This window comes from Acomys minous, assembly GCF_964271855.1.
Source record: "Acomys minous genome assembly, chromosome: 6".
Classification (NCBI taxonomy): Eukaryota; Metazoa; Chordata; class Mammalia; order Rodentia; family Muridae; genus Acomys; species Acomys minous.
The window spans coordinates 60749437-60761589 of record NC_140487.1 but is presented as its reverse complement, the minus strand read 5'-3'; the positions used below and the strand labels follow the sequence as shown (position 1 = coordinate 60761589).

Here is a 12153-nt window from a genome sequence, read left to right as displayed (position 1 = left end):
CTAAAAAAAAAGTTACACTTAGTCCGGGTGTGGTGGTGCACGCCTTTAATCCCAGGACTTGGGAGACAGAGGCAGGTGGATTGCTGTGAGTTGGAGGCCAGCCTGGTCTATAAAGCAAGTCCAGGATAGTCAAGGCTACACAGAGAAACCCTGTCTCAAAAAAACAAAAAACAACAACAACCAAAAAAAAAAAAAATCAAAAGAAAAACTGTCACACTTATCCTGTTGCGGTGGCTCATGGCTTGTAACTCAGTACTAAAGAGGCTGAAGCAAGACTTTAAGGCTAGTCCAGGCTATACAAGTTTACCCAGCCTATGGAGATCCTATCTTGAAAAGAAAAAGCAAAATAATGCTTTCCTGAGTAAAGCTCATTACTAATGTTTTTCACTTTCCAATATATTTTCAGATTCCTCTGATTGTATTGCACATTAGCAATTATTTGTTTGTTTGAGGTAGGCACTTAGTCTCACAATGACTACACTCATTACAGGGTGGTCTGAAATCCAGAAGGGTGGCCTGGAACTCACAAACACCCATTTTGCCCCAGCCTCCGAAGCTGCTAGGATTACAGGTGTGTGCCACCATGTGTTTTATAACCGTAAATATCTTAGACTGACCTTTGATGGGATCCTACAGAGGATCCTATTATATTGAGCACATATTGCAGTCTGTCTTTAGGTGGGATCACTTAAGCAAGAATTTTCAAGATGAGGAGCTGGTTATGGTGGTACAAACCTGCAACCTCAGCACAGGGGAGACTGAGTCAGAACGATCATGAGGCCGGTCTGTGTGACATAACAAGACCACGTTTAAAAATAAATCCAGCCAGACATGGTGGCACATGCCTGTAATCAATCCCACCACTCCGGGAGGCAGAGGCAGAGGCAGGCAGATCTTTGTTTGAGGATAGCCTGATCTACAAAAGTGAATCCAGGATAGCAAGGGCTGCACAGAGGAAACTCTGTCTTGAAAAACCAATAAATAGGGAGCTGGAGAGATGGCTGAGAGGCTAAGAGCACTGACAATTCTTCCAGAGGCCTTGAGTTCAATCCCCAGCAACCATATGGTGCTTCACAACCATCTATAATGAGATCTGATGCTCTCTTCTGACATGAAAGTGCAGGCAGAGCACTGCATACATAATAAATCCAAATCGATGATGTTGTTTTGGATCTTGTTACAAAGAGTTAACTTTTGATATAACTCAAGGTAGCACTTCCTACCCTTGCCCTAAATTCCAGTGATGCAGGATACACCTTAGAGAAAGGATATCTTGTGCCCATACTATGTCAGCTCACCATACTCCTGTTTGGAGATAATTCCCACCACTCCCCCGTCAAACCCAAAGATTAACAAAACAAAACAAAACAAAACAACCCAGTTGGAAGCTGGAGGTTTATTGGCTTATTGGATAAAGACCATAACATGAGGGGAAAATACAGCAAACAAAGAAAAAAGTTTTATTCCAAAGTTAATTCTGGCTTTCCTGAGTAAGGCTTTCTAGTTTCAGAAGGAAATTGGTCCTAGCTGGAATAGTTGCTTCAGAATAGCTCAGGACATGAACCGGTTAGAGAGCCTTACATATGAACCTAGTAGCTGTGGTCCTGTCCACTCTCTCATTGGAAGCCTCCTGGCAGGGAGGGCAGGATGGCCAACCCCAGGTTCCATCCTGGAGCCAACGCTAACAGGATGCCCTGCGGGTGTCACAAGCTACGCTAGACTGGGTGTGGCAAAATAGGCTGGAAGAAGGAGCTCTTGCCCCGCGTGTGCTTATGAGACTCACAAATCCCAGAGACTGAGACCCTCGAAGGTGGGTGCTAGAGAATACTCCGGAAGTACCTCCCTCGGGTTCTGGCGCAAGCCAGGCAAGCACTCTACCACGGAGGTGCACCCCAGCCACAGGCTCGCATTGTTTTAAATTCGCTGTTTCCCTTAGCGCTTCCCATTCGTTCTGGAAAAAACCAAAAGGAGAGTTTAGGAACCTAAGTGTTTGTCCCCTAGCTTTAAAAGTTAGAGGTCCTACAAAAAGGGGCTCTGAACCCCCTAGGGATGACGGTGTTCCGCTCGGACACGGAGTCTGGAAATTTCCTGAGCGTTACCCTCACGGGCGTCTTCCGTGAATTCACCCGCCCGTGGGCTTGCCTGAGGCCAGCCGCCTGGAGACCCGACGGCGCCCCAATGGCAGGCACAGCCCAGGTCGCAAGCCGGCGGCCGCCGGGTGAAGCTCCTGAGGGGGCGGTCCTTCCGGCTGCAGGGGGCGCTGTGCGCGCCGGGACGTGCGGCCTTCCCCCCCCCGCCCCCCCCCCCGCCTCCCCTCAGTTAAAAAGCCAGCGCGGGACGTGGCACGGGACAGCCGCTAGGCAGCAGCTCCGAAGCTGCACGGTTCCTGCTCGTCCCCGTCGCGCAGCCAGCGCTTGGCCAGCTCGGTCGACTGAGGATCACAGCCCGCGCCTGCCCTGATCTGTCGGCGGAGGAGCGCAGACCAGCGACGACGCGGTCGCCATGGCGGAAGCGGCGCCTGCCCGGGTAAGCGCCCTGGCCCGTGGCCGTCGCGTGCGAAGGTCTCGGCTTCCCCGGCCCGGAGCGCCCCCTCTCTACCCTGCAGCCCCGGCTCAGCCCAATGGGGTTACGGAGCTACTACGTAGGTCACCGAAGCCACCCGCCTGCACCCGGCAGCCTAAACACCAGGCCCGGTGGGCGGGCCTAAGGACCGGTGACAGGGACCTGGCCGCCCGAAGCCCCCGCTAGTCCGGGCGCTCAGGTTTCTCCCGAAAGCTTCGAAGGACCCTGCCGAGTACACTGCTGAGAGTCCCTGTCGGTTTTTCTTCTGAGGCCTGAGGCTGAGCAGAGAGGAGCCAGTGTGGCTTACCTGCCACATCCGCAAGGCTGGGGCTGGGAAGGGACAGGTAGATGTTGAGTTTAGGCCCCAGACGAGCACGTTAGGAGGAGCCCACTGTTAAAATACCTAGTGGCTCTACTTTTATGTAGGAAACAATAGTGAACCCAATTGGCAACAGGTTTCCGAATTTTGTGACCTTTTTGGTTCTGTTTACTTTAGTGGTTCTCAACCTGTGGGTAGTGAGCCCCTTGGAGCCCCACATTTACATTACGATTTATAACAGTAGAAAAATCACAGCAAAATAATTTTATGGTTGGAGGCTGTACATCTGGGCTTGTATGTTAATTTGACACGAGCTAGAGTTATCTGAGACAAAGAAGACACAGTTGAGGAAATGCCTCCGAGGTTCAGCTGTAGGGCATTTTCTCAATTAGTGATCAGTGCAGGAGGGCCCAGCCCATGATGGGTGGTGCCGTTCCTGGGCTGGTGGGCCTGGGTTTTATAAAAAATCAGACTGAGCAAGCCATGAGAAGCAAGTAAGTAGCAACCCCTCTATGGGCTCTGTATCAGCTCCTGCCTCCAGGATCCTGCCCTGTTTGAGTTTCTGTTCTGACTTCATTCAGGGATGGTATGAAAATATAAGACAAAAACCAAAAAACTCTTTTCTCCCCAATTTGCTCTTTGGTCATGGTGTTTTGTTGCAGCAGTAGAAACCCTAATTAGGAGAGGGGTCACCACAACATGAAGGTCACATCTGTTGAAGGTTGATAACCACTGAAAGTTTAGTAGTTTTTAGAAGTGTAGCTTGGAGCCTGGTGGTGGTGGTGCTCTTTACACCCACCGCTGAAGAGGCAGATCTCTTGAGTTGAGGCCTGCCTGGTCTACAGAGTGAGTTCCGTACACCCAAGGCTACACACACACACACACACACACACACACACACACACACACACACACACACACACACAGAGAGAAAACCTATCTTGAAAAACAAATAAACAAACAAATAAAAAACCAACCAAACAACAACAAAAGTAAAATAAAGTGAAGAAGAATAGTAGTAGCTTGGTCATGTTCACTATGGCAATTCTGAGGACATTCTAGAAGAACTTTTACTGGTTAAAAAAAAAATCTCTCAGTAAGTGGTATTTATTATTACCAATACATCTCACACACGATTCTGAAACCTTAGTCCCCTAGAAGCTTTCGGAAGGGAACCTCTCCTTTCCTCTAGTTGGCTGTGTGTCCTTCCGGGTTCTCTGACTGCAGGGAAGAGCACGTAGGCTGGAGATTGACGGGTTATGGAGTGGGTCTGGAGGCCCTTCCCGTGCCTGTCCAGACGATGTCCTCCTGCTCTTTCCACCTGCTCCTACCCCTCAGCTGTGCGGCAGTACCTACCCACACTACCTACCCCGTTACTGTAATAACTCCAGCAGATAACAAGGGATGCTCAAGTCCCTTACGTAGTTTAGTGCACTGTTTGCGTGTGCCCTACACATACGCTCCAAAATACATTAAATGGCCTCTAGAGTTCCAGGACAATGGAAAGGGAACTGATGACAAGAAAAGTATGTACATGTTGAGAACAGAATCAGGGGGTTTTTTCCAAATATTTTTATTTTATGCCAGATTGGGTGAATCTTTGAATGTAGGCCTGCATGTACATGTGATGAAATGCCTTTTTAAGAAAATATTTATTTATATGTATGAGTGCTCTATCTGCATTACACCTGCAGGCTAGAAGAGGGCATCAGATCACATTATAGACAGTTATAAGCCAACATGTAGTTGCTGGGAATTGAACACAGGACTTCTGGAAGAGCAGACAGAGCTCTTAACCACTGAGTCATCTCTCCAGCCCCCTTCTCCGCCCCCTACCCCCCCCCCCTTAAAAAAAAAGACACTATTATACTATTCAGTCCTGGCTGGTCTGGAACGTGCCCTGTAGATCAGACCAGGCTGGCCTTGTGCTAACAGAAATCAGCCCGCTTTTAGCTGCCAAGACAGTGCCAGTCTACCTGGCTGGTCTCAGCTCCAGAGTCTAGGCTAGCCTGGGACTCACTGCCTAGTTGAGGCTGCCCTTGAGCTTGAGGTTTTGAAATGTTGGTATTATAGATAAGGCACCACTATGCCTGGTTTACAGTGTGGATATTTTGATTCTCCTGTCTTCTGAGTAGCTTTCTGAGGGGGACAAGCAGATGTGTAACAGGGGCCTCCCACCTCTTTCTCTTCACCCCAGCCAGATGCAGAGAAGAGCTCATACCTCTGCTCCACAGAGATCACACTGTGGACGGTGGTGGCTGCCATTCAGGCCTTGGAGAAAAAAGTGGATTCTTGCCTGGCCCGATTGCTGACTCTGGAAGGACGCGCAGGGTCAGCCGAGAAGAAGCTGGCTGACTGTGAGAAGACAGCTGTGGAGTTCAGCAACCAGCTGGAGGGCAAGTGGGCCGTGCTGGGGACCCTGCTGCAGGAGTACGGGCTGCTGCAGCAGCGGCTGGAAAACATGGAGAACCTCATGCGTAACCGGAACTTCTGGATTCTGCGGTTACCCCCTGGCAGCAAGGGCGAGGTCCCCAAGGTAGCCTTTGGATGCCCTGAGATAGGGAGCCTGAGGGTCCATGCCTGCAAGCATGTGGGTGAACAAGTGTGACACTGGTTTCAGGTACCCCTGACCTTTGATGATGTGGCTGTGTATTTCTCTGAATTGGAGTGGGGCAAGCTGGAGGACTGGCAGAAGGAGCTCTACAAGCACGTGATGAGGGGCAACTATGAGATGCTGGTCTCCCTGGGTAAGGCTGCAGAGGAATACCAGGGCTTCCATCCAGCAATGGCTTCCTGCAGTCTTTGCCTTTGCTTTGAGCAGCCAGACTCAGATCTTACCCCACGCCCTCCCCATTCTGTATGCAGATTATGCCATCTCCAAACCAGACATCCTCACGCAGATAGAGAGGGGAGAGGAGCCCTGTCCTTCAGGCTCCTGGGACCAAGAGAAGGGGAGTGAGGAGGAGACAGTATGCCTAAGGAAACCAAACACTGGTAAGTACTAGCACTTATTGGGAGCTGCTGGGGCAAGGTGGACATCAAACCACCTTCCTGGGTATATTGGACCATTTGGAGCTGTGAAGGAGCATGGGCCCTTTACCCAGAGTGTGCTGTGCTTTGAGGCTGCTCTGAGAGAGAATAAACAGAAAGCTACTCCTTAGAGCTGTAAGGATTCTTCTGCCTCTATATAGGAGGCACCAGCACAGAGGGTAGGTTGTGAGGTTAGAGGTAGCAAATACAGGTCAAGGATAGAACAGGCATCCCCTGAGTGGGCCAATGGTCAGCTATGGTAAAGCATAGTGGTGTCTGCTTTGGGCAGTCCACGTCCTGCCATCACTGTTGGTCAGCTCTGCCAGCAGCAGGAGACTACTGCTGCTATAGCGCAAGCTCTGGGATGGGTCTTTGGGGGAGAAGGCTGGGCTGCTCCATAGCCTGTGTTTAGCAATGGCTCCAGAGAGAATATTATTGACTCCTCTGGGGGCTAGAGAGGCTCAGTGTTTAAGAGCACTCACTGCTCTCATAGAGGACTCGTGTTCAGTTCCCAGCATGCACATGGCAGCCTATAGTTGTCTGTAACTCCAGTTTTAGGGAATCTGGTGCTCCCTTCTGGCCTCTGTAGGAAGGAGGCACACATGCATTGTACATAAATACATATATATGCAGGCAAAACACTCATATACACACAAGCATACATATTTATTTACTTATTTTATTTTCGGTTTTTAAAGTCAGGGTCTCACTATTACATAGATCTGGCTGTCCTGGAATTCACCGTTGTAGGCCAGGCTGGCCTTGAACTCAATGGAGATCCACCTATTTCTGCCTCCTAAGTGTTAGAATTAAAGATCTGTGTCGTGAATTCAAGGCCAGAGTGGTCTTCAGGGTGATTTCAGGACAGCCAGGGCTACAAAGAGAAACCCTGGCTCAGGAAACAAAAAACAAAACGAAACAAAACTGGGGGTGGGGGGAGGCGAGAAAAACCCAACATAAGCCGAAGTAGAACAGGACAGTAACAGATCGCCACTGATCTTCAGCAGTGAGTTTTAGGCAAGCCTACAGGGTGGGATCCTATGTGAAAGGAATGTGACTGGGCCCCAGGTGAAATAAGTCTTTTGGGGGCTTTGTTCCATTGAGACACCTCTGATACCCCACTGAGAGAAGCCTCTGAGATAGAAGTAAAGGAGCCATTTGGGCCCAGGGATTAAGGACTGGACCTGGGACACCAGCCGGCTATTGTATTGCAAATCGACCATAGATGGGAGGAGGGAACCAGAGGAGAGACTTGGGGTTCCAGGCTGGGAGAGGCGAGACAAGGCTGCAGGGTCAGGCTGCTTCGATGGGGAGAGGCTCTGCGTACTACAGGCCCCGAAACTCTAAGGGATTCGCCCCTCGGAACTGATACCTGGAAGGTTTGTTTTTTGGTCTCTTTACCCTCCTTTTCCTCCTGCTTAGGATAGTTGGGTTGTAAGGAAGATCCCTTTGTTTAATAAGTTCATAATAAAGTCTAATTGTTAAGGAACAAGAGCCACCAATCCTGTGTCAAAAAGAAAAGAAAGAAAAGTCAGTGATTGAGATTTTTGCCAACCATCTCCCTTTTCCTAGACATTTTCTACCGCAGTATCATCACCTACCCACAGAAAATCATCTTAATACCTGGTCTTTATTTTGTTTTCAGTAGGAACTTGGATCCTAGTTTGTTTGTTTTTTTAAAGATTTATCTATTTATTGTATATGAGTGCTTTATTTGCAGAAGAGGGCATCAGATCACACTATAGACGGTTTCAAGCCACCATGTGGTTGTTGGGAATTGAACTCAGGACCTCTGGAAGAGCAGGCAGCACTCTTAACCTGAGCTATCTCTCCAGCCCCTTGGATCCTAGTTTTAATGACGCAAAGTCCATATACTGTATTGGGTTTATGTCTTTTTAAATCTATAAAAAGCCCATCAAAGTCCTCCTACATTTTCAACAGTTTTACTAAAGTGTAATTTATGTACCATACAATTCACCTATTAAAGTATAATCCTAACTTCTCAGGGTCTGAGGTGGGAGGATTGTAATCTTTTGAAAAAAAAAAAAAAACAAATAGCTAGGGAAGAATCTGGAGTCCGCGTTTAACCAGGGCCTATAGAACGGGTTGGTAAAGTGAACTATGCTATGGGCCAGGAGATTCATAGATGAAAGCCTGCTTAGCCTACAGAAGGAGTTCAAGGCCAGCCTGGGCCACTTAGTGAGGTCTTATCTCAAAAGTAAAAAATGGAAATAGGGCTGGTGAGATGGCTTAGCAGGGAAACACACAAAAAGAGGTTTTAGACAGGAATGGAGCTGCAGGCAGTGGGCGTGGCCACTGTATCTTTACATTCTGTCTTTGGTCTGATAGCCCTACATCACAGAGATTACTTTTAGTGTGGCCCCAGAGTCACTGGCCACCTGCCTGGGAGACCTTGGTATAGGGCTCAATGACATTGGTTTGTGTTTCTAGGCATCTCTCTGAGTCCAGAGCAGGCCCCAAGTCCAACCAGACTTCCCCAGAAGGAACCAAAAAAAAGGCTGACACCTAAGCAGCAGCAGCAAGTGGAAGCAAGCGTGGCTCCACCTGAGCCAGGCGCTGGTGAGTGAGGCCAGCGGGACAGCAACACTGGTGTTCTCAGGTGTAAGAAACAGGCCAAAGGGTGAACTGTGCTGGCTAGGCTCTTGGGAGGTGGGCCTTGGAGAGGTAGGTGTAGTCTCTTCAGTGCTTAGATGTCTGACTGGCAGTGTGGGGGCCTGGCCATACCTGTCTAGCTGGAGGAAGGGGACGAGTGTGGATGGGGCCTGCTGGAGCTTTTCACAGTGGTCATGTGAGCGTGGTGATCTGGGTCCTAGTGTGGCTTAGCGTGGCATGCTGCAGTTTCTCAGTATTCTTTCTGAAAACTTGTTGAGAACTCTGACTTCTCATTCATCCACGGTTCTGTATCTGCTTCTGCTTATAGGCAGCTCCTGCTGGTCCTTCTCTGAGACTGACTCAGAGGACATGAGCCTCCTGCACTGAGCTGGGCTTTCCTCTCTTTCCTTATTCTTCCTTCTTGCTGCTGGCCTCACTCCCAATCCTTGCTGCCTTCCTGCCTCTGGTTTCTCTGCATTTCCCCTCACAGGACATGGCTTGTCCCTTCTCTGTGTTCCTCCCAGCCAGTGTAAGCTCAAGCTGTATGCATGGAGTTTATGAGGTGGGACCTCGGGTTGGACAGTGTCCCTCCCCATTGCAGACCTGGGACTCTGTCCTGGGCCCTTTCCAGCCCCGCTGTTATTTTGAGGCTGATGAAGGTGACAGATGTGGAGGGACATGTTATGAACCTGGGCCTACATGGGACTGGGGATGTGGCCGTCATAGCTCTGTTCTCATCTCAGAAGCCCTCCAGGTGGAAGCCTGAAGATCTCTTCTTCCTGGCAGGCCCTTAAGCATGTCTAGAGCCTGCTGAGGAAACGGCCATGTTTCCTGTGATACTTGTGTCAAGACTAGCCCTCATTTCACTCTCCCTCTCACAGGGATTGGAGCAAGCACCAGCTCTTTATCAATTAAACAGGAAGGAGACTCCGCAGAGAGCCAGTTGACACCCTCTCTTCCCACAGATAGCCTGCCTTCTGTGGGGCCAGGTAAGTGAAAGGAGGGGCCACCTGTGGCTGTGGCAGAGCCTCATAGACGCTCAGAGGGCCGTTTGGTAGTAACAGTCAGCCTGAGATTAACTGGCTTTACTGGAAAGTTACTGCTTGAAGACATGCTGCATATCTTAGGCTGTTCATACGGTGTGCTCCAGTCCCACAGTAACCCTGTGAGGTGGCCTACCTAGATTTACAGCCTGTGGTATCTTGCACTTTGCATGTTGACCTAAAGTTGAAATGTAGGTAGAGTTCATGATTTTTGATGGAGTTCAATGCCTTTATTCTCTGAACTTGGGGACCTGTATCCTCACTCCACTCAGTCTATGTTTTCTGGAAGCAGATGGGGCCCATGGGTGCCCTGTCCTTCTCAGATTGTAACTGTTATTATCACAACATTTTGGGTCTTGCTAACACCATGGCCATGGCTGTCTCCCTCTAAAGTCCCAGCCATTTGTCTCCTAGAATCAAATGCTGGACTCCACAGGGTCCCTGGCGCCTGGCTTCCGTAGCTCTCTTCCTGCTCTGCTGTTCTTAGCTCAGCATCCAGGAATGAGTCATAAGATAGCAAACTGAGCTGAGTTAGGCATGAGGCAACACCTGCCCCGGGGTTTGCGACTAGGACCCCTGACCTGCGCTAATGTCACTCACAGAAACTGGGGAAGAAGGAGAGGCTTGAGACTGAACAAGACCTGGATCAAATGGTTCCTCTTGGAAGCAGTAATGATTGCTTTGCCAGGTGGTGATGCTGTGACCATCAAGACAGAAGCCCCATCGGAGGATGACCCTGAGCAGCACCTTCTGGAGGCCCCTAGGCAGTTCACGCATCGAGTCCACAAAAGGCCCAGGAATAAGACTAGAGGCTCCAGACAGCATCATGCCCAGGGAGTACCTCGGGTGCGGATTGGGGAACCCCAAGCAGCAGAGGCTGTGGGCAAGCCACCTAGTATCCTCCCCCGACCACGGGAGCGGGCATTCCTGTGCCCTGACTGTGGCCAGAGCTTCCGCTTGAAGATTAATCTGACAATCCATCAGCGGACCCATGTAGAGGAGGAACACAGCGAGGCTTTCAGTGGCTTGCCTGTTGGGTTGGCAGAAAGCCACTCCACACTGGAACCGGGGGAGGTGGTGGTGCCTGGCCCTGTAATTCGCTGTCTACCTGAGGAGTTCACAAGCCATGGTTCCCTGGCAAGCTATGCCATCATGGGACGAAGGCCAGCAGCTAAGGTTTACCACTGTAGTAAATGCCTGCACTCCTTTCAGCAGCGGAAGAGCCTGATACTGCACCAGCGTCAGCACACAGGCAAAAGGCAGGGCTGGCCGGCCTGTCCCTACTGTGGCAAGGCCTTTCGCCGGCCCTCGGACCTCTTTCGTCACCAGCGCATCCACACTGGCGAGCGTCCCTATCAGTGCCCTCAGTGTGGCCGGGCCTTCAACAGGAACCACCACCTGACTGTCCACATGCAGACCCATTCCTGAGGCCAGGCAATCCTGCATTTCCTCATGCCTTCTGTCCTCCAGGGGAGCCCAGCCTGGAAGAGGAAGGCTGACAGGAGCCTGCCATGAGACCTTTGGCTGTCCTGGCAGGACCTGTATTACCTGTATTACCTCAGAGCCTTTCCCTTGTGCCTGACCTGACATTGGTCCCTCGATGTGGGATGGCTTTGGAAAGTTTGTTTGTTTTCCATTCAAATGGGAAGAAGCTGTTCTTTTGGTGACTGTAAGTGTGACAGGGTGCTTCTGTCTCCTAATTCCTCCTTTTGGACATTCCTGACTTGTGAAAGATTCCTTAAGGTAGGGCCTGGTATTGTAGTTAGTAGGAACAGAGACTGTGTCTCTTCCGGGATGGGACCAGAGACGCCTCAGGGGGAAATGGTTCTAATGGACAGAAGTCTGTAGTCCACCTGAGAGTAGTTGGCGGATGTCTAAGGAAAGGCACAGGAAGTTTGCTTTCTTTCTTTCTTTCTTTCTTTCTTTGTTTTTTCTTTGTTACTTTGAGATTTTTCTTGGCAACCAGAAGCTGCTTAAGGGCAAGAACATTCTGCTACCTCCTCCATGTGGTGCTGACAGGGTGGGAGGGCCAGCTTAGTGTTGACTTGTTTAGTGGGGATGCCCCGAAAGCAGAGTACCCAGGTGTTTTGAGTGCCTAGAGTGGCTCAGTCTTCCCAGCTTCTCCCTCACATGGCAGCCACATCCATTATGACCCACTGTGAGTTGTGAGGGAAATGGAAGCTTGGGATGGATTATTCCTCTCAGGTCTCAGGGTTGACAGTGTGGTTGACCCATTGCAACAGGCCTGCAAAAATACCTCAGAGGAATGTAGAGCAAGCCCAGGAAGCACCTGCCTGGAGAACTCTGGGACCACACTAGGAAGTCCTTCAGCTCTGTATACATAATCAATAAATCTGTGACAAGGAGAACAGCCCCAAGTTGTCACCTTAGAGTTGTCTGTGTCAAAAGAGGCACTAGACAAATATGCCTTGTTTTGTCCTTTTAAGTCTGGGTCTCTTTCCTTTGTTGATCTTGTGCTCTTTGTCCCCAGAAAGAGTCCTTCAGGAAAGACCTTTCTCTTTTGCCACGTGGCAGTTCCTTCACTTTCCGGGTGAGCTGGTAATTTAGGGGCCCTTCAGAAGCACA

General features: G+C 50.0%; 1 protein-coding gene and 1 long non-coding RNA gene across 2 annotated transcripts; one reads left to right on the top strand and one right to left on the bottom strand.

The window, feature by feature from the left end:
- Positions 1–1498: 1498 nt before the first annotated feature.
- LOC311599993 lies at positions 1499–5047 on the bottom strand. The gene is made up of 3 exons (XR_014780106.1): positions 3789–5047; positions 2870–3748; positions 1499–1951 (listed from the first exon to the last, which is right to left on the bottom strand). It is a non-coding gene; the product is annotated as an uncharacterized lncRNA (long non-coding RNA).
- LOC311599979 (zinc finger protein 783-like) lies at positions 2310–11941 on the top strand. The gene is made up of 7 exons (XM_084786157.1): positions 2310–2526; positions 5079–5417; positions 5502–5628; positions 5747–5875; positions 8363–8491; positions 9406–9513; positions 10238–11941. The coding sequence occupies exons 1-7, from the start codon at positions 2503–2505 to the stop codon at positions 10993–10995; spliced, it is 1614 nt and encodes a 537-aa protein (XP_084642283.1). The 5' UTR covers positions 2310–2502; the 3' UTR covers positions 10996–11941.
- The last annotated feature ends 212 nt before the right edge of the window (positions 11942–12153 follow it).